The sequence below is a fragment of the Fragaria vesca genome, linkage group LG4, assembly GCF_000184155.1.
Source record: "Fragaria vesca subsp. vesca linkage group LG4, FraVesHawaii_1.0, whole genome shotgun sequence".
Classification (NCBI taxonomy): Eukaryota; Viridiplantae; Streptophyta; class Magnoliopsida; order Rosales; family Rosaceae; genus Fragaria; species Fragaria vesca.
Window position 1 is genome coordinate 14843084 of NC_020494.1, and position 26008 is coordinate 14869091.

Consider the following 26008-nt stretch of genomic DNA (forward strand, 5'->3'; position numbering starts at 1 on the left):
TCGTCTCTCTCTCTCTCTCTCTCTCTCTCTCTCTCTCTCTCTTGTGGCTTATGCTTTGCATGGAGATTTTCTACGTCCGAATCAGTTGCTCCCCTCTATTACCCTATGGATATATTAAGAAATATCTCTGTGTTCAATTGCAATACTGAATTGTTATTTTCAGTCATAAATCAATCTGTTTTATGCTGATCATATTATTTACTGTCCCGTTCCAGGATAAGAGGAATATCTGCATCAGTTCCGTCCAACAGGTTAAAACATGCTTCTTCTTCTTCTTCTATTTTTTTCCCTGGCTTGCTGTAAAACTTATATTGCCACTACCCATACTTAGTCATGTCACTGCCTGCAGCTTGACTTTGCAGCGACGATATCAGCGCTGCTTGGTATTCCCTTTCCTTTTGGAAGGTGTAGTGTAAGAGCCTTGTCAATTTAACTTTTCCCATGATATGTGGCACATATGATGTATTTGGATTAATGTGATCATGAAATGAGTATCTCCGCTTCTTAAGTCCTAAAATCTATGATACCATGTTATGAAGTATTCTCCATTGATGTCATAATTGACTTTGTTGATTCAAATCAGTGTTTGTACTTGCAATACGGTTTTACTAGGTTGCTGTTTAGTAGTAGGTGATTAGAAGATGAAGCTGCTGCTGTAGGAAACTTTATCAAGTTGATGGACACTCGATATGGAATAGAACATGTGCTTTTTTATCGTCTCTTTTAGGAGGTCAAATGTTCCTATGGTTAATTTATATGGATTCTTTGGCAGTGAGATCAATGTACTCTGCTTATGAGAGCAATATGTACTGATGTTGCCAAACACTTTGGGTCCAATTTTCAATGTCTAGTGTGAATCTTAGAAGATTAACTTGCATGAAAACTTGATTTGAGACATTTATGGGCTCTGATAATTATCTGTGTCAACATGCATCTCATGTAGTTTGAAAAGGTTACCTAATACAGTTGTCATTACTTTAGCTTCTTGTTGAACTACAATTTTATGTTACAAACTTACAAATAAACATCACTTATGAGTGACATCATTCTGTTTCAGTATTGGGCGTGTTAATCCTCAGCTATATGCCTTAGGCGGTGGAACATGGAATTTCGAAGACAGTTTGGGAAATTGCCAGAATCAGCCAAAGTTAAATGAGTGGATGCTGAATTATGTCAATGTACTCTGTACCAATTCTTGGCAGGTACTTTAATAGCATATATACTGCCAATGTACTTGATAAATTTTTCAAATAAGCTAGAGTCTTTAGGTGTGTAGCCTTTTTTGATCAAGCACTTGACTAGTTGCATTAGGTTAAACAGGAAACGTATAACATTTTTACTACATCCCGGTCCACTGAAGGCGGCAAAGGTAGTGACTACCATGTCAACTAGATTTGGTGTCCTTTTTGCTGTCTTACTTTCATTTAGAAAAAAAGAAAAATGAAAGCTCATTATTTTGTTGGCATCCTGAAATAATAACAGAAGCTGTTAGAAGCCAAGAGATCAAAATTTATTAAAAAGGTTTAATGCCCAATAGCCCTAAGTTTGGGAATTTTATGTTAACGAATTTTTTTTTAACTGATGTACAAATTTTAAATGATGTACTGGTTTTCTAGAAGTAGACTTGGAAGTGGACATTGTAGCTCCCCTACATAATATGACTTGTCAACTGTCATCATTCATTTATTTGTATTATTTTATTTTAAAAGGAAATTTTTATCGCGTCTGTACATGTATTTAACATCAAGATGAATTATTCATGTCAGGTAAAACGATATATAGATATTTATTCAGCTTCTTCAGTTGTTGGATTTTCCCATGAAGATTTGTTGCACATAGGAAACATATATGCTAAAGCAGAGGAGAGATGGTCACAAACTACAAAGAAGTTGTTGTCACATAAAAAGGAAAGCTGCACTGAATTGTTGCCTGCTCTTAAGAGACAAGTTGAGGAGTATTCTACTTTCCTAGCAAGTGTTGCTGAACTTGCACGGTCCAAATGGACTGAGTTTAATTTAAAGTTGATGGGTACAGGACTTGGTATTATGTTGATATCACTCATTATCCATTTCCTTGCAATTAAGAAAGTGAAGGAGCAATATGGTTTTTCTTTCACATCATCTGGAGATTCTGGAATTTCCTTTGGGTTAATTTTTGCTTGTTTTGTTGGGGTGATACGTGCATGCAGCTTCCTCTCGAATAGTTTCATCTGTAAGTTCTTGGGTAGTTTTCAGTACTTGTGAATGCAACCCATAGTTGATGCTCAGATTAGAAAATTAATCTCATTTATATTCTTTTTCCTTCATGGGAACCTTGAGATCAGTGGAAGAAGGAAAAGTGGCATGCTTTCTTTTGGCTACAACTGGATTTGTTAAGTTGCGATCTTCATTCATGAAGAAGAAGATGATATTAGAAGTAAGAAGTCTGCCTTGGGTTTCTATTACTTTGGGGATGAGATTTTACAAACTTTTTGTAGGAATAAAATTGCAATGACATGCCTGTTTCTTCATAATGCTAATTTTTTCTAATGTGATTGCAGGCATTTGTTTTTCTTCTATTGGTCACCATTTGCAGATTTACTATTCAATTTGGATTGTCAAAGCAGGCTCCTAGTTCTGAAGATATGAGTGCATATCCTTCGTGGATGCTTGGAATCACCTCTCTTTGGAGTTTTGTTGCTGAAGTTTTGCCAGTGCTTGCGCTGATTTTATTGGCCCTCTTGCTAAACAAGGCCATTACTAGAAGCTCTCCTGAGGGGATGTGGAAGTATATTATTATGGGAACCGGTTTAAGTTACATTCTGATAGCAGTGCATTGGGCATTAGAAAGTAACCTACTGGATCTGGCTTGGGTGCTTAAAGATGTTGGAAGCAATTGTATTCCTCGACTAGTATATGCCATCGGAGTTGGACAACTGTTATTAGTGGCAATTAATCAGCTTTTTATTAAACAGAAATCCTCAGAAGGCAGCAAAATCTTATCTACTAAAGCAGTAGCCATGTTTTCTGTATGGAGTTCAACAGTTATTATTCTGCTAGGAAAACAAGGACCTTTCATTGCGTTAGTATTCATAATTGGAGGTGGGGAAATTATTACTTTATACTATTGGTGCTCTTTATTTAAAATTATTATGTTGGCCAATAGGGCTGGCCTTTATTCTTTAGCATTTGACAATTAGTAAGGCTTTTTATTATTATTATTTTTTTTTTGTAATTGTTCTTCTTAGAAATTTGTTTTCACAATTTCACAGTGTATCATGTTTTATATCCCAATTCGTTCTCTCTGTTAATGAAAATGTTGGTTCATGTAAGAGTCTGTTTTCACAGGTTATTGCATAATGCGGTTGGATAATGTAGAACTGGATGGCAAAGATGGAGGTAGTTGGAATTTGATGCTTGATCCAGTTCCTGTAACACAATGGAGCCTTTTTGCTGTGTGCCTTTTTTTCTGCACTGGCCACTGGTTTGTCATTTGCTCCCTACCTTTAGGTTTCTGTTTTCTTCTGTGAGAATACTTTGTGCTACTGCTAGATTTTCTGATCTCTTTTGTTTAGTCCCTAAAATCTATAATATGGCTTCATCATCACTGGACAATACTGGACAGTTTTATCAATGAATACTACTGCTTTGCCTTCTCTGTGGACAATACTTGACATTATTTTGGCATCTTTTGCACTCTAATGTTTCATAACCTTGAACAAACTTATCTTCAGGTGTGCTTTTGATGGCCTCCGATATGGTGCTGCATTTACAGGGTAAGTCATTGGTATGCACAGACATGTTTGTCTCGAACTTTTTGCATTATCCATGAGACTTACTGCTAGGCATCCAAAATCAATCTGTGTTGAACATATGGGCAGTAGAATATAGAGGCCTCATCACTAACTTTCATAATTATATTTTGTAAGGTCACGAAGAATAGTGATTGTCTCTTTCTATTTTCAGCTTTGAGGAGTTCGTCCTGGTTCCCCAAGCAATCCTTCTTACAATGGATACTTATGGTTTTTCCCTCATCCTTCCAATATTTGGAATTCCATTTCTTGTTGCATGCCGGGGGCAGACTGAGAAAGGAAAGCAACCCATTCTCGGGCGGTTATCTCTGGTAAGTTTACTGCTATTAGATATATGCTTGCTAATTAATAAATCAGTTATATTCCTTTTAGTAAGATCATGTGAGGTTTGGCTTTTCTAGCCAACTCTGATTAGTAATTGGTTATTGTTAATGTGTTAGGTGTATATGATTTATGGACTCATTGTGGCCACTTCAGTTACAGCCACTATACTATGTGTCACAATTCATAGGCGGCATTTGATGGTAAAGTCTGTCTTTCTGCGACATTGTTGTCATCTGTGTAACAATCTTGGCACGTTCAATGTCCTAACTATATGTTATCTTGCAGGTATGGGGTTTATTTGCTCCTAAGTTTGTTTTTGATGTGGTGGGTCTTATCCTTACAGACGGTTTCATTTGTTTAGCCTCAGTTTACTATTTCAGTCGAGTGGAAGATCATGCCCTATACGATCCATTAAAGTAGAAAACATACATGCTAGCTAACATACCCTATAAGAGCTGCCAGTTTTGCCGATATGTTATTTGATTATTGTAGTGATTCTTGTGAAAGTTACAGATAACATCTTCATTGACAATCTGAGATGATTATGATGTTCTAGCCACAGCTGCATATGATGTTTGTGGCATGAATTCGAAGAACATCACTACAAAGTGATTAGTCTCATCCATGAATCAAACTTTTTGGCCCCACACTGTTTGCCGTTCAAACGGTATTCGTATATAATGTATGGTTTTCATCCTTGTATATGGAAGAATACAATGTGATAATAACGGGATGCAATATCAATGATGCATAAGTTTGTGTGATCTTTGGAGGCAAAAGTGTTGGAACATCCGCCTGTAATTATTGAGAACCTCACACACTTGTAGAACAATCAAAGCCGGATTTTGACGTTTTGTTGTGCAGCTCATCTTCACCAGTCAAGCCACCACAGCATCTACATTTTCTAATGCCTAAGCCGTTTGTCACCACCCAGAATCTCACACCCAGAAAAAAACGCAAAGCAAGACTTAAACTTTTATACGCAAAGCCGTTAGTCTCTCCTTTGTCGTGTTCCCTCTCTTGGTTCTACCCTTCATATTACTCGGGGTATTTGTCATCTAATGTATCCCTTCTGGTTCCCACATTCACATGCTTAATACGACCTCTGGTTAATTATATTGCATTTTCTGTATAATTGGGAGTATATTAGAGCTGAAGTTGCTGTCAAAGGCTACGAGAGTGGATATCAGTGTTATTGGATTGATCTCTCAAGGCCGGTTGCGTCGGCTTTTGCTGGGTTGTCACTGGAACTTTTGAATGTCACTGTTTTTGTATTCTTTCGCTTATACTTGAGGTGATAGGCATAATATATTGGGTTTGGCTGCTATACATGTATATAACATACATTAATCCGTGAACCGTCCGATCATTTAACGAGTTAAAATTCAAGACGATTGGACGGTTCACGGCTTGATGTATGCTTATACATATGTATATGTATAGTAGAAAAGTCCTAATATATAACATGTTATATACATGTATATAACATACATTAATCCGTGAACCGTCCGATCATTTAACAAGTTAAAATTCAAGACGATTGGACGGTTCACGGCTTGATGTATGCTTATACATATGTATATGTATAGTAGAAAAGTCCTAATATATTATGCATTGTACATTAGTATGATATATTATGCTGCCTGGTACCTACCCCTTTTATAGGTATAAATACTCGGAACCTCGTTCATCATTTGCACAAAACATATCTTCTCCTATCTAGCACCTTCTGCCATCCTACACCATGGTAATTACATTTAGTCTTCTACAACTAACTCAGAGTTTTACTATATTGAGCAAAAGAAAAGAAAGTAACATGGTAGTGTTAACATTTAGAACTGCTACTTTTTGTATGTCAGTTCTCATATCAGTTCATGTTTTTGTAGGGGCTGGACAGTGAAATTGGAAATGGATCGAACAAAGAGCTAGCGTATGAATCTATGAAGAAACAAGAAAGGCAAGGAGGATTTAAGGCCAACTATTTCATCTTTGGTGAGTTATTGATGAACATAAGAACTATATATCATGTTTAAGGCACAATAATTTACTGACCTTTTATTGTAACTTCTGTGTATGTGCAGCAATGATGTTTCTGGATAACATAGGGTTTGTGGCTAACATGGTAAACCTGGTTCTGTACTTCATGTTTGTGATACACTTTGACATCTCTGGCTCTGCTACCACCACAACAAATTACTTGGGTACCGCATTCTTGCTTACAATAGTTGGAGGATTCATCTCGGATGCCTACATGAATCGACTCAACACAACTCTACTCTTTGGTGTGACAGAACTGCTGGTAAACATTGTTCCAACCTTGCAAGTATACTTTGGTTCATCACATGGCAATTTATTAATGCATATCATGTTGTCATTTGCAGGGATATATGTTGTTGATTATTCAGTCCCATTATAAAAAACTGCAACCTTTACCATGTGAAGAATCAATCTGTGTTCATGGCACAAAAGCCTTGCTGTTTTATGCTTCAATATCCTTAATTGGACTAGGAGGTGGTGGAATTAGAGGAGCGATTCCTGCTTTAGGTGCTGATCAGTTCAACTACAAGAAACCTGAGGAGCGCAAGCATATAGCCAGCTTCTTTAACTGGCTATTGCTTAGTATAACCGTTGGCGCTGTGGTTGGAGTCACATTTGTGGTGTATGTCAGCACTAGGGTTGGATGGGACATAGGATTTATAATTTCCTTATCTTGTGCTGCTGCTGGTCTTTTCATTGTTGCTTTAGGAAAACCATATTATCGTGTTCGAGTTGCAGGAGAAAGTCCTTTGCTAAGGGTTTTACAGGTCTTTGATCTCTCCCTCTTCTCTGTGGCCTAGCTTTCCTAGCAAGTCATTAGTAATACTAATACCAGAACTGAAAGTGCTGATGTGAGATTACTCTTTCTGCAGGTTTTGGTGGCCAGTGTAAAGAACTGGAAGGTGGATATGCCTCAAAGTTCTGATGAACTACATGAATCCACTAAAAAGAGAGAGCGAATCCCCCACACCGACCAATTCAGGCAAGTTTCTCTTAATGTTCTGCTAAAATATTTTGCATAATGATTTTTACAAATCAATAATCCAGTGTGACAATTTCACAATATAACATGTCGTTTCTCTTTTAACGTTCTCTTACGAATTTTTTAGCATATAATTATTTGGCATATTGAGTGTCAAATTCTCAAATGTAGAACACAAATTAAACACGATTTTACCTAACAATAGGTCTGTAGATTTATAGTTCGACACAATATCTTTCTGTGCCTTACGTATGCTATATTCTAGCAATTTGTTTGACACATAATTTACATCTCTCTGTGCAGATTACTAGACAAGGCAGCCATTCTCCCTAAAGGTGTTGATGCTGCAACAACATCAAAATGGAAAGTTTGCACAGTAACACAGGTGGAGGAAGTGAAGATCCTTACAAGGATGATGCCGATCCTTCTAAGCACAATCCTCATGAACACATGCTTAGCACAACTGCAAACTCTTTCCGTCCAACAAGGAATCCTCATGAACACACGCATTGGCAGTTTTGATGTTCCTGCAGCCACAATTCCAGTCATTCCTTTGCTATTCATGTCTTTTCTTATCCCCATCTATGAGTTCACTTTCGTTCCCCTTTTGCGCAAGTTCACTGGTAACCCCAATGGCATAACCCACCTCCAGAGAGTTGGTGTTGGTCTTGTGCTCTCAGCTATCTCCATGACTATAGCAGGGTTTGTGGAGGTGAAGAGAAAACATGAGTTCATTCACCACAATCACAAGATCAGCCTCTTTTGGCTGGCATTTCACTATGCAATTTTCGGCATTGCAGACATGTTCACACTTGTAGGGTTGATGGAGTTCTTCTATAGAGAAGCTCCTACTGGCATGAGGTCTCTGTCTACTTCATTTTCCTGGCTTTCACTTTCCATTGGGTACTACCTGAGCTCAGCTTTTGTAGAGCTCGTCAACTCTATCACTGGTAACTTTACAGACAGCAAGTTAGGGTGGCTCGAGGGGCGTGACATGAACAAGAACCACATAGACTATTTCTACTGGTTTTTGGCGATTCTCAGCGTGCTTAACTTTGCAAATTATCTTTTCTGGGCCAACTGGTACACATATAAGAACGATGTTACAGTCGATGAGGAGATGGTAATCAAAGCAGACCAAGTTGGAGCTGATACATCTCAGTCTGCAAGTGCAACTTGTGCAAGTGTAAGCTTTGTGTCCAAAAACTAAGTTGAATAGAAACAGCACAAGTGGATCAGAGGATGTGTAAGAACTATGGATGCATAGAGAAAATTTTGGGACCCAAGTAAACGCAGCATATAAGATAAAGACTGAAAATTTTCAAGTCCTAAAATTGGAGATAGTCATATAGGTGTATATTAATGCATGAATTGTAGTAGTGTTATATGCTGATGAGTCGCATAAGAAATCCTAAATTTATAGTTCACAATCTAGCAAGAGACATTAAGATTGATAGGTTATCTTTAAAAATTTATCATATTTCAAAGTATGTGATGTTTCGAGTTTTCAACTAATAAATTAAACAGACGATCTAATATAAACAAATCGAAACATCACATATTCGGAAGCATAATAGAATAGAAGATCTCTAGCTAATTGCTCATCCATAATCAAAGATCAAATTCATGTGATTGTCAACAGAGATTCGAATGTGTGGGAAGCAATGGCATGTGTCTTTTAGCAATGAAGGTCATCAACTCATCATGATGATGGTTCTATATGATATTGACATGCATATGGAAGTGGGTATTGATAACGATAATGTTAGATATATTGGCAAGGATGGGGTCGTGATTGGCGATGGATGTTGAGATACCGAAACCAAATGAGTGAGTTAAGGTGTGGTACAGCTCTATAGTTCATCATACTATGTAGTGTCGGCGGAATGTAGCTGGATTCAGCTAGTTAGTTAATCAGTGTGTTCTTACCACTTTGGATTTTGAGTTCAGGAAACCCTATTGGCTTCAAACTTTTAAAGTCAAAAATCCAAGAGAATCATCATTTCAAGGTTTCCAATATATATTCAACCTCATTCACTCTTTTGTTTTATCATCTGACAAAAGAAATAGAAGTTTTATGAAAATGACAAAGACAGAAAACACTATTGTCAATGTCATATTGTCATTGGTATTGTGAATTGTGAAACCAAAACCCCTGAGAAAGAAGAAAAATTCGTCTGAATGGTATCTCAACTTTTGCTCCTTATAAACTTTAGTATTTCAAGTTTTGAAAACATCATAATGATACCTCAAGTTTTCACCTCGACTGAACTTTGGTACTTTATGCCGTTACCTCCGTTACGGTGCGAGCCACCTGACAATTTTTAAAGGGCAGTTTTGTCTTTTTATTATATTAATGCATTTTTTTACCTTCATGGGTCCAAATTTGATCTTTGCACCCAAAGGATTTTCTTCCATCTTCAACAGCTCCAGCTACCGTTTCTATTCTTCTTCATCGTCCTTCTCAATTGTCGAAACATACACCAAAGCTTTGATACCTCCGATCCTATTTTGAATGCCTCTATTTCAAGAAACAAGAATTGTTGCCTCATGGTTGTATTGGTTCTCATTCTTGGTCTTTGCTGAGATAAACCCATCTCACCTACGTAAATCACCCATCTTATTTCACCATGTGAGCTCAAATTTCCAATACCCATCTCTGAATTTGATCGACCCAATTCTCTATTTCATCTGAAAATCATGCCTCGTTTACCAATTTGCTAGCTATTTGAGTTTTGATAATGTTGAGCTTGAAATCATCGAAGCAAATTTAAGGGTTCACAATGTATTTGGTATGTGATTTTGTTGTCATTAAAGCCAAGTGTCACTATAAACAAGCACCTAAACGGCCAAACCCAACCCGATCCTCTTCTAGTTCGATAGACTCACTGGAAAACCCAAAGAACGTTGCCGCCGAAGTTAGGAACTCGAAACCCAGAAAAGATAGAAAAGAGGGATTTTCGAATTAGACTCAATTTGAAGGAAATAAAAGCACATAAAGAAAGAAGAAGGAAAGTGGAGAAGACCCTGCCCATCGGGACTCAATTCGTGGCCGGAATCGTCGTGTGTCGGCAAAGAACAGTTGGTGCTTCTTGCCGTCGATTAGCTTTCGAACCGGCTTGCATATAAGGTTTGAGGGCTGGGTTTCGTATAGAAGAAGAAGAGGAAGAGATTGGTGGTGGTTTTGTGAAGGATGGTGGCCGGAGCTAGCTAGACGACGTCGGAGAAGACGGAGGCAGAGGCGGAGTTGAGAGAGAGAACCACCAGTTAAGAAAAAATAATAATAAGACAGAAAAAGACGAAACTACCCTCTAAAATTGCCAAGTAGCCTACATTATAACTGAGGTAACGGCATAAAGTACCAAAATTCAGTTGAGATGAAAACTTGAGGTACTATTTTAATGTTTTTAAAATTTGAAATACTAAAATTTATAAAAGGTAAAAATTGAGATACCATTTAGACAAATTTCCCGAGAAAGAATCCAAAATGGCATTCAATAATGTTATTCACTCCATTAGTCCATTTGATCTTCCATATTATTGTCTCCAGTTTTCTTGATGATTCCTCTGTGCCACAATGAGACACTGAGATAACTAAAAGCTATTTTAATAAGAAAATCTGGGAACAAATATGGGGCAGTGTAATATTTTTCCTATATATTAGTCACCGCCGTCATGCAAAGTTTATTAGTCACCTAAAAGATCTAGAGGAACAATTATGCTGGACTTGAATTCCCTTCATTAAAAGCAAAAGCCCATTTCATTATTCTCCATCTTCTCCATCATTATTATCTTTTGCTTTATTTAGTAAATCACTGTGTTTTGTCCGTTCTTGTGTCGCTCGCTTACTTAGTTTACATCAGCATTTCCTCTTCATATTTCCAAAGTTGTTCTTCATCCATTTTCCCTCTTAATCTGTGTCTCTCTTTCTCTGTTCATGATCTTCACTTTCTTCAGCTAAAACCAAGTGAAAGAACACTAACCCAGCTCTGATTCAGCTCTCAATCTGCATTTGATTGTATGAGTGACGGCTGAGTCAGAAAAAAATGATGAAGCTGTTCTGGGTTTTTGGGGGGTTTATGGGGTTGATGTTTTGCAGACAAACATATGGTATTGCAGATTGGAATGTGACTCAAGATGAAGACTTGCATTATAGTGAGATTAATGTGTTTGGTTTTAGAAATGGGTTTTCCAGCACACCCTTGATGGTGGGTCTAACTCTCATTAGTGGAGCTGCTGCTAAAGGAGCAGGTTTGCCCCTATCTCTAATTGTAATTCCACGCCTGATTGCCTGATTGGTTTTTATTGATGTTATTGTTATGATATTACAGTTTTAATGGTTGAGAACATCTCAACTCTTTTTTTTTTNTTTTTTTTTTTTTTTTTCTTTCATCAAGTTTGATTCTTTCTATATATAATCTGAGTCTTATGATTAGTTTCAGATGAACAAAAAATAGGCTTTATTCAATATTTCAGATTAAGTGTAGCAGATTATGTGATACAGTAGTTGCAGACTGGTGGTAAAAGGATCAAAGCTATGGTAATGTCATGATTCTATGTTATTTATGTGCAGTCTGCCTAGATGGAACATTACCTGCTTACCATATCCACCGGGGATATGGATCAGGTGCAAACAGTTGGCTCATTGACCTGGAGGTAGGTTTGAAGCTATGATAGCTCTTCTTTTACCATCATAATCAATGTCATGGTCATTGGATTAGATTTCTGTTGTTACTAATTATTGATACTGATCTGCCATTAGTAAAATAGTAATCTCTGATACACGTACCATTCAGAGTTTCTTGTTTGGCAAAAGCTTGTTATTTAACGAGATGTAGGAATAGATGACATTCTTACCTTTTAGGAAGACCTGGCTAATGTTAAACAGTTAAGGATAATTTCTTTTCTCCTTCATTGTGTGGCTAGCCTATTACGAGTTTGGTGCTATATATCTTACTCCTGAGGGAGAAGAAGAGCCTGGGTTAATATGTTTTCACAAAAAAAAAAAAAAAAAACCTAGAGTTTATATGGTTTTGTGCTCAAATGTCTCATCAAACACACACACACCCACCCCCTTTGAGGCCGAACTTATGTATTTGATTTTCTTTTGTTTAAAGGGAGGAGGATGGTGTGATACAATCAGAAATTGTATCTATCGCAAGAAGACCCGTCGCGGTTCATCAGCATATATGGAGAAGCAGATACCATTCACAGGGATATTGAGCAACAAAGCTAGTGAAAACCCTGGTATATATTTGGCTGTACTGCCTGTACATAAAGCATAAAGCACTACTTCTCCCACAGGTTTCTTAGTTATTAGTATTCTGATATTCTGAAGGGCTTATAAATATGTGTAGACTTTTTCAACTGGAATAGAGTCAAGATTCGATATTGTGATGGTGCATCTTTTGCTGGAGACAGTGAAATTAAGGTCAGTGGGAATAATTGATAATTGATCATTTGCTTATTTACTTCCTATCATAGAAGTTGCCACAGTTTGCTTACGGCCAAACCATGGCCTTTTAATCATGTTCTCAGATGGTGTTCACTTGCTTTCTAACACCAACATTTTTTCCTGCTAATTTTTTTTTCTGGCATCATTCTATTGGACAAGTTAAGAATTAAAGACAATGTTAAGTTTGAGGGAACACCAGGTTGTTAGTCATAAATGACAATGTGATGATATTACTCTCTAGAGGACATCTCTCAGATTGGTCAGGTCAACCTTGCCTTGCTTATGACTGAAATATATGGCTTCTTTGGGCTCAGGCAGCACAATTGCATTTTCGAGGGCAACGCATATGGAAAGCTGCTATGGAAGATCTGATGTCCAAGGGAATGCGCTATGCTAATCAGGTTATTGTTATTGATTTTCTAGAGATTAGATACTTTTGTTCTTCTACTACTAACAAGTTATAGTCTGTTTTCTTTATATCTAGGCTCTTCTTTCTGGATGTTCTGCTGGTGCTGTAGCAACTGTCCTCCACTGTGATGAATTCCGTGAAATGTTTCCTGGAACAACTAGAGTCAAGTGCCTCAGTGATGCTGGATTATTTCTTGATGCGTAATGACCCTTCTTTAAATTTGCTACATGTCTTTTGGTTCTTATATATTAACATTGTCAACTAAATTTGCAGATTTGATGTATCTGGTAGCCGCACTTTGAGAAATATGTTTAGACGAGTGGTTAACCTACAGGTACATTCCATTTCCAGTACGTAGATCTTTAATCCGTAGATTTATGAGTCTCCCATTTAATGCTAAAAGATAATATGGTAACTAAAAGCCAATTGGTTACATTAAACAGATAGGTAACACAGAATGATGAAAACTATATATCTGAAATTTAAATGTCAATCTGAAGTTGTTGGATATGATTTAATATGAACTATCTTGGTCATCACACATTAAACAGATAGGTAACACAAAATGATGTAAACTTTATGTCTGAAAGGATTTAATATGTCGATCTGAAATTGTTGGATATGATGAATAGTATGAACTATTTTTTTTTCTTTTTCTTTTGAGAAGATAATTTGAACTATCTTGGTCATAAGCATTTAGGAGCAGATGCAGTTTATCCATACCCTTTGAACTCCTAGGAGTTTCAACTGATTTGATCTTGGGAACTCCTTTAAATAATTAATATAATTACATTGCAGGGAGCAAAGAAGAACCTTCCATGGACTTGTACTAATCGGCTCAACCCAAATTTGGTATTTCACTTTCCTGCTTAATCCTTAGAGAAACATGGGAAAAGTTTAAAACTTCGGAAATTAAGTTCTGTTCTGTTGTTTGGTGAATCATTAACTTTACTCCGTTTTCAGTGCTTTTTCCCTCAGCACGTAATTGCAAGTGTCAAGACCCCCCTCTTTCTAGTCAATGCAGCTTATGATACATGGCAGGTGAGTTCATTTCCTCATCATCATTTTCAGCTGAAGGTATACATGCACAAATAACTAGTTATATGTAGTTAGCACGTTTCTTCTAAAATGATATCCCGGCCCTCACTAATATGTATATCACTAATGTGCATCCTTCATATGCTGAGTAACTAAATTGTTAAAGATCGAGGCAATCTAAATCCTACATGCCGGGCATGTGACTCCATATGGCTCATCTTATGTTGGAAGAGTGATCCCTTGGCCTTTCTTATTCATCTGGTGGATGAATATATGACGCTTGTATTCTCATGCTGCATAAATGACCTGATGACTTCAGTAGAATTGTGATATCCTGATGACTAAATGATACAATTGTTCCTTTTTGCCCATTAATAGATCCAGGCAAGTTTAGCTCCGCCAACAGCAGATCCTAGTGGCAGATGGAATGAATGCAAAAAGAATCATGCACGTTGCACTTCGCGGCAAATTAACTTTTTTCAAAGTAATCTAAACTTTATTTAGTCTCTTTATGCTGTGTTCAAAATGAGGATTTGAGTAATTAACTTCACTCATTTCATAAACAGGCTTCCGGAATCAAATGCTCAAAGCTGTAAGTGGCTTCTCAAGGGCTGGTAAAAATGGTTTGTTCATAAACTCATGTTTTTCGCATTGCCAAACCGAGAGACAGGACACATGGTTTGCTCAAGATTCTCCTCATATTGGAAATAAGGTATGTCCTGTTGCACTGATTATTGTGTTAAGTTACACAAGGTGGAACCGTGAAATCACGCAATTTATATATGCAGGGGATAGCAAAGTCTGTGGGGAACTGGTACTTTGATAGAGTTAATATCAAGGCAATAGATTGTCCTTACCCTTGTGACCACAGCTGCCATAATCTGGTGTTCAAGTGATCAAAAATGCTGTATCATCTATATATCTATGTTTTCAGTCTCCAATTATATAGCCAATTAAGGCTTGTAAGGTTTATTGTTTACTGCAAGTCATTGCTGTGAAGCTCAAAGAGTGATCAGCAAGCCTAAGCTCATGTGCTCTGATCTTGGGTGTCGATTTATTGATTGTTTAGCAAGGAAAATGGCTACTTCTGTTTCATGTATGGTTTTCATTCATCAAGTTGATATCTATGTGCTCTATTTTTGATGAGAAACTTATACCAACTTCGGAACTTCCTCTAGGCAGGCATAGAGAGGGGTCCAGCTGGGTACGTATGGTATTCTCCCAATAGAGGGATGTCCTTGCATGTATCTTGCTCAAGGCAATAGAATGTCCTTGGACGTGTTCGACTTTTAGTACGTATTTGAACTCGTGGAAACAATGGTAACTCCAGTATGCACCCAAATCCTACTAAACGTTCCACATTTTAATTGTCGAGTCCAGTAATTTGGACTTGTAACCATCCAGGGTAAACTGGTTGGTCAAGTAATTTGTTTGGTTAAGTGTGGTAGTCTTTAGGTTGTTCACTTTGGTGGTGAATCAGTAAGCACACAACAAGGATCGGTAGCTAATATAAATTCCAAACCCTTTAGACTACCCAGCTTTATAGTGCTACCGGAGTTCATCTCCAACTATCACTTCGATCTGTCTTCTATTTTCCTTGACAAGGCTAGTTACAAGCTGCTGATGTACTTGACCCTTGGGTTTGAAGGCTCGCATGTTAACCCACCATTAGAACTAAAGAGCTTGCAGTGGTGATAAACAAAAGCAGAAAGTTTATCGACCATCACCCTTCGAAGCATATGTATATATGGTGTTTTTGTTGATCAGTGTTAGCAGAATTAGCATCCTCCAATTCTTTCTCTTAATTCCAGGACTTGTGTGAGCTAACTGCTAGGATCACTAGATGACTATATCATACATCCCAAATTGGAGCGTATTAGTACGTAATGGCAATTTACTTAACTCCCCACATTGATAGCGTAGGAAAAATTCTCATAGGATTTGCATCTTACCTTTTAATCGCCAAATCTAGTTTGTAACTCACTTTAATTCCTTGTTCAGTTGCAAACTCACAGCGGTTTATGAGTTAATTTCACCAAAGTATGAGTTAATTAACTCACACTTGAATTCAGTGTACGATTTTCACTGAGTTTGGAAACTATGCTGTTGTATTTTGATGAGATTAGTGAGAGCACTCAACTATGCTGTTCTTAAGGATCACATTAGTTTGAGGCTAAAATTTGAAGCATGAATGATGCTAAGATTTGGACGGACTGATCAGATTAATTAGAGCACATAGTTGAGTGCTCTAACTAATTCGCGTTTTATCTACAGAATCAATGTCCAACTGCTAGGGTTATACATTCGTTTATCTTGAATTGGTGAGTATACGAACGATACAAGAGATGATAATTTAACTCCCGATGACCCAATCAAAAAAGACTTAGCTAGTAGATCGACAAGGACCAAGATTAGTTGCATGCTTCATGGGACCTCATCGTACATTCACTTAATTCTTTTTAATTTCACAAGTTAACCATTTTTCTTCCATTAATTGAGAAATTAGCCTGCCTTCCAAATTTCAGGGGATTCAAGCACGTACGTAGTTTTGAGGAGAATAAATGGAATACACAAGAATCACCCAGAAAATGCAATTGTAGTTCCATCCGAAGAAGTACATATATAGAATAGGAGATGAAAGTGCAATAAAATGCGAGTCTTCGTATATAGACTACAAATAACTAGGGGGATTTGAAGGCCCTAATTCACAGTTTGTCCTAAAAGGTTTCTATAATGTCCAATATATTGCTCTGAAATCCAAAACATCTCATTTATGCTTCAATCTGAGCTCTTGCATACCTGGTCGATCCTACTTTTGCTCTATGCTGTCATCAACTTTTGGCCTTGTATTCATAAGAACCTGCATGATACAGAATGATTTCAAATGTTAACAAACCATTTACAAACAGCTTGCACACTGATGATTAGAAGTTCTACAAAGCTTATCGATCACCACCTTTCGCAGCATGGTGTTTTCGTTGATGAGGGTCGAGATCTTTTCTTCCAAGTTAGAATTGGCATCCTCCAACTCCTTGGCTCTTGATTCCAGGTCATTGACGTATACCTTTTTCCTCTCACGGGCTTGTTGAGCAGACACTCTGTTTCTTAGCAATCTGCTAGTTTAGGGCAATGGAGGAGAGTTCATGATCAGTACTGTTAGTTGGAACTTGGAAACGTATACGAATTTTGTTAATCTTATGAGACTACGCGAACACAAAAGCTTTGAGTCTTTGACAAGCAGCTAGTATAGGTAATTAGGTATAGTTCGAGACCCATAAAGCTAGCTAAACCCTTCAAGTAGCTAGCTATGAAGATTATGATCATTCCAATGCAGAGAGCCATAACAAGGAAACAAGGATAATTCTATAATGCCAACCAGGTAGCTAACATAAATTCCAGGTGACATCAAAATTCGGGATAATGATGCATTGTAAATCATCTTCTGACAATTAAGGTGAATCGAAGAAACCATTAGACAACTCATCAACCCCATTTGGGTGACAATTATGCAATACGTTTTTTTTAAAGCTATTTTGTTCTGCTGATTACCTATGAATTCAAAAGCATACTCTATAACTTGCAACAAATTAGACGATGGTAATGTTCTCTTGCTAGATTTTCTAGCACATTATATTGTAGTCTAACAACATGTACATTATAAATAAATAAGTATTGTACAAAAATAAAGGACTAATTAGTAGTACTATCAGTCTCATAATACCTTTTGAGTCGTCGATACTCCTTATCTACCGGGTTCCGCCCTCTGCGGCGTTTACCGGAAAAGCCAGTTTCCGCAGGATCGTTCTTGCTCGTGGCATTGTTGTTGGTGACTGTGGATGTGCTAATGGGATTATCATCAGGCCGTATAGCCTCGACGTCTGGAACTGTGAACATATCTTCATCGCTATCTTCTGGATTAACATCATCATCATCATCATCACCATCATCCCGTGACCAAAATGAATCAACGTCTAATTAAGACATAAGATGAGACGAGTGGTACATACTACGTACATACATATATTCAAACCCCAGAAAACAGAAATTTAAGAAACTAGCAGCTAGTACGGAGTTGAGATCTGCAAATGAACTGAAGCTAACCTAGTTTATGCTTCTTGTCATGATCATGGAGAGAGTGAGGAGAGCTAGAAGAGTTGTTGGCATTGAATCTTCTCCATGAAGACGAGGAAGACCCAGCTTGCTGCTGATTCTCCACACTGGAAGACATTGCAGTTTCTTCTCTCTCGACCCTGATGATGAGCTAAGCTAGGTAGGTAGGTTATATGAGTTCTGAAATGTTGTACTGATGGGGGTGACGTAGCAACTGGTGTAGTCAAGTGAGTTGGGAATGGTGTGTGTGTAAACGTACGCAGGGGGATGATGAGCAAAGCTTTGGTTTGAGAAGAAACACGTTGATGTATAAACAGCCGCCCGAGACTTTTTCTCCAAACGGCACACAGCCAACCATTTTCCCACACTTCTTTCAATGTCCAAGAGAAAAATTAAATTTGCAGAGTACCAAAACAAAAAGGACATTAATATTGGAGTCAAAAGTTTGTACTTTGTAGAATTATCCTAGTTTGTAATACCAAATATAATCTCCCATAAAAGAAGGGATCATGTCCATTAACTAGGTTAATAAGCACTTCTAATCTTTATTTTTGGTTGTCCTTAACTTCTAATTTTCTAATCTGGTCCATTAAGTCGAGATCTAAAGGTCAATAAGTATAGCTTTGTTTAGCAAAACGAAAAAAGAAAAAAGAAAAAAAAAACCAAGCTTCTAACTGAACTTCATATTTTACAGTGTTTGGTATAGAAAAATGGTTTTTTTTTTTTCCTTTGAAAATTACAGGTCATAGACAGTAGATTTTTTTTTTTTTTTTAAAGTAATAAATCGATCTTTTATATAAAACGAAAGCCAAAATACCAAGTTTACAATGATCTCAAGGATCATAATAGTGTCATTAAATTAGACATTTAACTCACTTATTGTAAGCTTAGCAGATGATGAAACTAGTCACACATAAGATACTAGAGAAAACATAAAACCAGAGCCAAGACGCTCAATTGTGGTACTCCAAGCTTCATAAATTCATCTCATTGCAGCTAACTTGCTCAGTCTGCCAAGCTATCAAACACCACAGCGAATTAAGCCACATCCAATTTGAAATCAGGTCTAATAACCCAATTCCAAATCTGACTTTTTTAGAGGTTTAGACCCAGGCCCAATCCCAAACCCTAACATTTTGGTTATGCTTCATTACAACAGTCTTGGTCTCCACCGGCAACCAAATCAGGCAAGTTGCCAGCCACTGCATATTACTCTCATGCTGCAGCCTATCCTTCCACGGCAGCACCACCGACAGCAGCCAGCCCAGAATTCGTTCAGCAGCCCAAACTCCATCAGACGAAGCAATCCCACCTCCCATAGCTCTCGGGTTCACCATCTGCTTCGAACCCGCCTTCCACTCGCTGAGTCATCGATCCATCTCGAATTCAAGTGGAAACGAGCGCCGGCGGAGACCGCTGAAACACTCCTAGAAAGATACTCCTCCGCCGCCTTTGTAACATCCCGATTTTCAAAATTTCTCAAAATTAATTTTTCTTCTTCGAAATAGAAAGTAGAAGTCGTCACGAGTTCGCCGTATTTTTCGGTGAATTTTTCGGAGTCCTGAGCTATTTTTAACGACTTTTCAAAGTTTCATCGAACTTTCATCGAAACTTATCGAACTGTTGACGTGGCAGTTTTCTATTGGTCCAAAGGCTTACTTAGTGACCAAGAAAAGCTGACCAACATGTCAGATCAGTTTCCTTAGTCATCAAAAACGTGTCACTTGGTGGGAGAAATGTGATGTCATCTAACCAATTAGATGATGACAAGTGTCTTTTGCATGACCAAAACCCACTTGACCGACTTGGTAATGTCGGCTTCACTCTTATATATATAGCTGATGATCAGCTCTTTGTACATTGTTACTCTCTCTCTCTCCTCTTTTCTTCATCACTCTAGATTTACGACTTAAAACTTCGACGGATCATAACTTTTAATCCGTAACTCCTATTCTGAATCCATAAAGTGCTACGGGTTCGTCTCGATGTCCTTTTTCTATCCTAAAAGTTTGAACTAGATCCAACGGTGATTTTTAGATGGCTCGTTTTAGGAGGCTCGGTATACGATCAGTACTCGTGGTACGATTTCGATTTGTGTAATATGTTTCAAATATTCTTATTTGCTATCAAATTAGTCGAAAAACATGATTTTGATCTATTTACGAAATATCTCTCTATTTTAAAGTGAAGCATGCATGTCGATTTGTGAAATATGCGGTGTTTATATATATGTATGTGTTGGATCTATTGTTTGATTAGTCATGGAACATGTGAATTTCTTGATTGGTTATGCCGAAGTAAGGATGTGACACACGGAGGTATAGGACATGAAAGTCATTAGGTTCCCGTGGGGATCACTAAATTGAAGGATATCCAATAAGAAAAGATTGTGCGATGTGATGAATTGCGTGAAGTGATGTGTATACGATATACGTATTTTGTAGCGTGTGTAAAATGACATGGCTTTGCGGGCATATTACATTGGTCTACTCACTAAGCGCGTGGTTATGCTCACCCATCCATTTCTGATATTTTTTGCAGAGAAGTACTTAGATTTGATCGAGCGGGAAATGGTAGCCGACGAGCCTAAAAGATAGTGTTTTTGTTTTATTCTGCTTTGTAACACTCATTCATGTCTCGGGATCGACGTCCGGTGCTTAAAACCCACCGATGTCGGGACCGGGGTGTGACAGCCTTAGAGAACGATAGAAGACTTCTCGTGCGAGGTTCCACCGTCAATGCCTGAGAAGACATGGCTTCTATGAGCGTTCACTGTTGGAATTGAAGCCGATTGCTTGGTCGGGGGAGCAGAATGCTCGCCGCCGCTGTGGTCTCAAAGCCTAGGTTTCACGACTTAAGGTTGCTTTGCATAAGGCGCATGCGCAGCATTTTCATCCTCCTCTTGTCGAATCAGTATGCGCTCGTTCATTCCTTAGAAGTTGGAGATGACCACCGCGAACGACACCACGTCCTAGCTGGTGACCACACATATAGAAGGATAGAAGGAGTAGTAAATGGCATCTTCTCTTCCAACAAGCCTCACCAGGACCTCATCTAATATTGTGGAGGCATAATCACCGCCGCCATCACGTTGTATTGCTTGATCAATTGTTCGGCTAAAGAAATCCTAGCAGAGTCAAGTCGACATTTTATCTTGTGATGATATGATATATTTGAATTAAGACTACCGAAAACTTGTTGCTACATTGAATTGGTAAAATGGACTTAATTTTTGGAAATGGACACTTTTAATGTGAGAAATTTTTCATGGTGGCATAAATCCCCATGCTAAGATTTTTTTTTTCAACAATATGTGAGTAAAAGCCAGATTTGATGGTTGTTGTTTTTCAGTTGAAGCTGTTTGCAGGCTAATATCAGGTCATATAAGAGTCACTAGTCATTTTACAACGGGTCATATGCATAATAGTGTCTAGGTGATAAGAATTTTAAAATGTTTTGGAGCCCCATGTCGTCCTCGTGCCACTCTTAGAGTGGTTGAAGTTAATTGGCTTCCTCCTTCTTTTGGTTGGGTGAAGATAAATTCTAATGGCTCTTGGAAGTATGAAGAGGGAGTGGGTGGTTATGGCGCTATTTTTAGAGATTACAAGTGTCAGGACCCACCCCGAATTTTACCCTGAAACCCAAAGTAAATCCTGCGGGGACCACCTCCAAGGAAAATTTATCGAAAATTCGGCATAACCTCCCTTGAAAATGGACAACCCTTCTTAGAAATACCTGCATACACTTCAAAAGAATCCATCTATAATCCTTTACTCCTGGAGCATTCGTGCTCCCCAAATCACAACACCACCCAAAATTTACTAATTTAAACAAATCTCATATCCAACCATTTATAGGTTCAGAGCAACTCTAATGGGAAGAAAGGAAACAAAATAAATTAACAAGCGGAAGCTATATGATGACTATGCCTCATCTCCATGTACGCCCGACCTTAACTAAGCTAACCTGCAAGCTGGGCATTTTTAAAACGAAAGGCCCATGGGAAAACATTTGAACATGCTAGAGTGAGTGGACAAAAATAAATTTGAAAAGAAATAAATCTTTATGCTTTCCCGATTTAACTTCTGTGGAAAAAATAATTAACGGCATGCAACAAGCTCAAAAGCTTTTAAAAATTACCGAAACGTGACTAGCTGCGCTAGTCCCCAACACCTCATGAAAATAAGAGCCTCTCAGGCTAAAATAAAATATGTATGTATTACACTCGTCATATCCCTTGTATGAATTTTCTTGAAACAACAAAGATAAATAGAAAATTCACACAAGGCTACGACGTTTGCGTCTAACGCTCACGTCGCACCATAATGACATTTTACCTCATTATGGTGGAAAAGACGGTGAATATATATATACGCGCATATCCCCTATATAAATTTTTATATTTATATAGGGCCACGACAATTGCGGTTAACGCTCACGTCGCACCATAATAGAATTTTTACCTCAGTATGGTGGAAAAGCACGTATAGCTAGCTAGCATTTCTTTATATACATACTATTCTCATAATCATCCATATACATATCCACCGAAAATCTCATTTTCGGTAACTCTCCAAAAATAATGAAAATTGTCAATTATCATAAAAAACAATATGCACACGATTCCACCGAAAATTTCATTTTTAGTAACTTTCCAAATAACATGATAGCCATTTAAAATGAGAACATTTACTTCTGAAAATGACTTCGCGAAAATAAACAATTTCACAAATTGATATTCAATAAAAATCAATAATTTAATATAGAATCACCGCATGCATATATTTTAAAACAAAAGTCCACTCACAACTTTAGGCCTGACGTCGATCCGAGGTCTCTTCTGTTTGAGCCTCCTCACGTCATGTTTCCAAATGTAAAATTAATTTCCCAACTAAAAATCCAATATTTAAGCAAAATAGGCAAAATTAACCGAGAGCCATAATCACGCTCATCATTGCCTAACTTCGATACGGTGCACACCTCAACACTAAAACCAGCAGCCTTAACTACACCCTTCCACAGATTATATGACTTTAATCCAACGGCCGGATTCTACCTTATTAATCCGCCAAAATTACCAAACTTCGGAAATTCACAAACCTATCCAAAACTCATCCAAAAATTCCATAATTCACATCAATAAACTCCCTTTAATATTCCACATTTAAAACCATAAAAATCTCCCAAACAACGGAGGCACCGCCGCCAGCTCCGCCGGCAACGGCGACCTCCAATGCCTATAAAATTTTGACAGCATCTTCCTCTCAACCCCCTCTTCAACTTTCCTAACTAACACAAACATCAATTCCAAGCCTAACTAGGGTAATCGACTAAAAACAGCAAAAGAGCCCTAGAAATTTCAACTCCATATTTCTCCTCACCTGAAGCGAACCGGAGTGAGTCATTTTAGGGGAAGGCCACTGGGTTGAAGACCTTCAAAACCATATAAAACTTGCCCGGATTGGTGGCCGGAGGAGGAAGTTCCGACGATGGAGGACTTTGGGCAGTAGGACCTTTCGGTCCCGATATCTCTCTCACGGCGGCGCTAGGGAGCCTCTCATTGGTCCAGGAAGGAAGCTAGGTCGACAGCCGACCGTTTGGGACCGGTGCTGAGGCGAACGATGGCCGGACGAGCTGTTGCAAGCCGGCGGGTTAGGGACAGCTCGGGGGAGAAGGAGAAAAGAAAATGGGTTGGGCTTTCCAACTAGTTCCACCATCCCAAATCATTTAAACCCAACATCAAAATAACACCACAAAATAAATACCCAAAAAAATTACCTTTTACTAGCTAAAATTACCATTTTTACCGTCATCACATTTTTCTCCTACGAATAAATCCTCCGAAATAATCGTCCCTTAAAACCCCTCTAGAGACCAAATAAACTATAACCTCATTGACGGAGACGGTAAAATTCTTATTAAATACCAAACTAGTAAATAAGGTAAAAATTTACGAGTCTGGATGTGACAACAAGGGCCACTTTCTTAGTGCTTTTGCCTCGAATCTTGAAATTCGTAATTCAATTTTAACGGAGATAATGGTTCTTATTAAATTTATTGAGCTTGCTTGGGTTCGAGATTGGAAACATATTTGGTTGGAAGTTGACTCATCTTTGATACTTGATTATATTCGCAAACCTTCTCTTGTTCCTTGTCCTTTTCGAATTCGATCGCTGAATTGCTTATATCGAATCTCTTAGATGAATCTCAAAGCTACCCATATTTTTGTGAAGGGAATAAAGTAGCTGATGCTCTGGCAAATCAAGGTACGTCATGTTCTGAATTGATGTGGTGGGATGAGCCTTCACCTTTCATATTATTGTCTTATAATAACGATGTTAGATGCATGCCTCAATTTCGTTTCAGCTAGTCTGTCTTTTGTTTTAGGAGGTTTTGGTTTTAATCCCCCTTCTTTATTTCTTTTTCTTTCATTAATAAAATAGAGTGATAGACGATTTATTTATCTATCCTCGATCATTCAGCACACACACACACAACAAAAAAAACTTTGTACTTGGTGGCAAAAACTCCCATGGGGATCTCTGCTAGGCTGAAATTTCTAAACTTTTTTTTGTGCATTTTCGACGATGTGTGAGTAAACCTAATACTAAGACTACCGAAAACTTGTCACTACATTGAATTGGTAATTTAGACTTAATGTTTTGAAATTGACACTTTTATTGTGAGAAATTTTTCATGCTAAATCCTTTTTTCTTGCATTTTCGATCGATTTTTTAGTAAACTTCATACAATATTAAGACTACCGAAGACTTGTTAGAGCATCTCCAACAGCTTCCCAATTTTCTTGATTTTATCAATTTTGGGGAATATTAGGTTGTTTTATGATCCAACAGCTTCCCCATCTCATTCCCCAAAATGGGGATAGAGAAGAAAGAGAAACACTCATTCCCTAAATTTGCAGCAAAGCCTTTTTTCCTCAAATATTAATTATTCACATGCTCTAATGATAAGAACAAAAATCTAGAATATTTTATTGGGTAATTTATGTTATAATGAAATATATGATTTTTTTTGTTATTATTAATAATCTTATAGCATTTTTTATTATTTTAATAAATGCCGAAATCTCTAAAATGGAGAAGCTGTTGGAGTTGGAGCTGGAGCATAAATTTTTTAGAGACTTTGGCTTTTTCTTTCTCATTTTAAAGAAATTTTGAGGAAGCTGTTGAAGATGCTTTTACCGAGGCATATTCCCCTTGCAGACTAGCTTAATAACCACTTCCAGTTTTTCTTTGGGTGATTATGACGTGATTATAGATTCAGATAAAAGGAGCAGAGAGTGGTCCATTTCAATTTGCTTAAAAGTTCAACAGAAGGTATGGTGGTTCTGCCTCTCCACATGCCCATGGGTCAGTTAACAACGTGGGATTCTTGGTTTTCCTTGCCTTTCTTTCTGTCTAGCCTGCTCCCACAGCCCTCCTCACATATCTTTCATCCACCACCCCAAACAATAATGTGTTCACCAAGTTTCTGCAATTTCCATATATCTGCTTTTGTTCTGGTTATATGTCATAAAATTTATAATTATAGCAGATGCTAAGACACTTATATCATCAATCATGATTCCCAAATTGTTTAGACAACAAAAGCTTGATCAAGCAGATATACCACCCATAAGTCTACCTGTTTATGCTCTGTCAAGCCAATGACCACATCAAATTCTCTGTGCATGTATAAGAATAATAATGTTATCGGTTGCTTTGATCAGTTCTAGACTTCTAAAAGGAGACTAGTTTATCATTTATTTATGACTTTGGATATGATTAATCTTTGGGATGGGAAGAAAAAAATTCATTAAGGTAGAGGGGAGTCATGATCCCTTTTTGCGTTAACATGCCAAGG

General features: G+C 37.7%; 4 protein-coding genes across 4 annotated transcripts in view; 3 read left to right on the top strand and 1 right to left on the bottom strand.

Moving 5' to 3' along the window:
- Positions 1 to 4609, top strand: part of LOC101290759 (GPI ethanolamine phosphate transferase 3-like) — a 7060-nt gene extending 2451 nt beyond the window's left edge. Inside the window, exons 10-20 of the mRNA XM_004298200.1 lie at positions 216 to 251; positions 350 to 405; positions 1058 to 1202; positions 1767 to 2211; positions 2324 to 2415; positions 2540 to 3080; positions 3327 to 3462; positions 3713 to 3754; positions 3945 to 4101; positions 4231 to 4314; positions 4400 to 4609. Of these exons, the coding sequence (XP_004298248.1) occupies positions 216 to 251; positions 350 to 405; positions 1058 to 1202; positions 1767 to 2211; positions 2324 to 2415; positions 2540 to 3080; positions 3327 to 3462; positions 3713 to 3754; positions 3945 to 4101; positions 4231 to 4314; positions 4400 to 4534 (1869 nt within the window). The 3' untranslated portion in view covers positions 4535 to 4609. The remainder of the gene's footprint in view (positions 1 to 215; positions 252 to 349; positions 406 to 1057; positions 1203 to 1766; positions 2212 to 2323; positions 2416 to 2539; positions 3081 to 3326; positions 3463 to 3712; positions 3755 to 3944; positions 4102 to 4230; positions 4315 to 4399) is intronic.
- A 1445-nt stretch (positions 4610 to 6054) lies between these two features.
- Positions 6055 to 8343, top strand: LOC101291045 (probable peptide/nitrate transporter At1g59740-like). The gene is made up of 5 exons (XM_004298201.1): positions 6055 to 6106; positions 6196 to 6413; positions 6496 to 6918; positions 7024 to 7133; positions 7437 to 8343. The coding sequence occupies exons 1-5, from the start codon at positions 6055 to 6057 to the stop codon at positions 8341 to 8343; spliced, it is 1710 nt and encodes a 569-aa protein (XP_004298249.1).
- A 2569-nt stretch (positions 8344 to 10912) lies between these two features.
- On the top strand, positions 10913 to 15185 carry LOC101303694 (protein notum homolog). The gene is made up of 12 exons (XM_004296936.1): positions 10913 to 11384; positions 11707 to 11789; positions 12251 to 12380; positions 12491 to 12564; positions 12903 to 12989; positions 13073 to 13197; positions 13271 to 13331; positions 13796 to 13849; positions 13961 to 14038; positions 14414 to 14519; positions 14602 to 14747; positions 14824 to 15185. The coding sequence occupies exons 1-12, from the start codon at positions 11180 to 11182 to the stop codon at positions 14929 to 14931; spliced, it is 1257 nt and encodes a 418-aa protein (XP_004296984.1). The 5' UTR covers positions 10913 to 11179; the 3' UTR covers positions 14932 to 15185.
- A 1600-nt stretch (positions 15186 to 16785) lies between these two features.
- LOC101297428 (transcription factor HY5-like) lies at positions 16786 to 18370 on the bottom strand. Its single transcript, XM_004296998.1, has 4 exons — positions 18137 to 18370; positions 17757 to 17946; positions 16992 to 17148; positions 16786 to 16895 (listed from the first exon to the last, which is right to left on the bottom strand). Exons 1-4 carry the CDS (start codon positions 18261 to 18263, stop codon positions 16845 to 16847), a joined length of 525 nt encoding a protein of 174 aa, XP_004297046.1. The 5' UTR covers positions 18264 to 18370; the 3' UTR covers positions 16786 to 16844.
- Between the last annotated feature and the right edge of the window lie 7638 nt (positions 18371 to 26008).

What these genes read in the sequence shown, in the direction of transcription:
- LOC101291045 (XM_004298201.1), top strand. Translation starts at nt 6,055, where the DNA reads ATGAAGAAACAAGAAAGGCAAGGAGGATTTAAGGCCAACTATTTCATC. An exon ending in GGCCAACTATTTCATCTTTG is followed by an intron (nt 6,107 to 6,195) that starts GTGAGTTATTGA and finishes GTGTATGTGCAG; the next exon opens with CAATGATGTTTCTGGATAAC. An exon ending in CTTTGCTAAGGGTTTTACAG is followed by an intron (nt 6,919 to 7,023) that starts GTCTTTGATCTC and finishes CTCTTTCTGCAG; the next exon opens with GTTTTGGTGGCCAGTGTAAA.
- LOC101303694 (XM_004296936.1), top strand. Translation starts at nt 11,180, where the DNA reads ATGATGAAGCTGTTCTGGGTTTTTGGGGGGTTTATGGGGTTGATGTTT. An exon ending in GTTGGCTCATTGACCTGGAG is followed by an intron (nt 11,790 to 12,250) that starts GTAGGTTTGAAG and finishes TTTTGTTTAAAG; the next exon opens with GGAGGAGGATGGTGTGATAC. An exon ending in GAATGCGCTATGCTAATCAG is followed by an intron (nt 12,990 to 13,072) that starts GTTATTGTTATT and finishes CTTTATATCTAG; the next exon opens with GCTCTTCTTTCTGGATGTTC.
- LOC101297428 (XM_004296998.1), bottom strand. Translation starts at nt 18,263, where the DNA reads ATGTCTTCCAGTGTGGAGAATCAGCAGCAAGCTGGGTCTTCCTCGTCT. An exon ending in TGACAAGAAGCATAAACTAG is followed by an intron (nt 17,947 to 18,136) that starts GTTAGCTTCAGT and finishes ATGTTAATCCAG; the next exon opens with AAGATAGCGATGAAGATATG. An exon ending in GAGTATCGACGACTCAAAAG is followed by an intron (nt 17,149 to 17,756) that starts GTATTATGAGAC and finishes CTAAACTAGCAG; the next exon opens with ATTGCTAAGAAACAGAGTGT.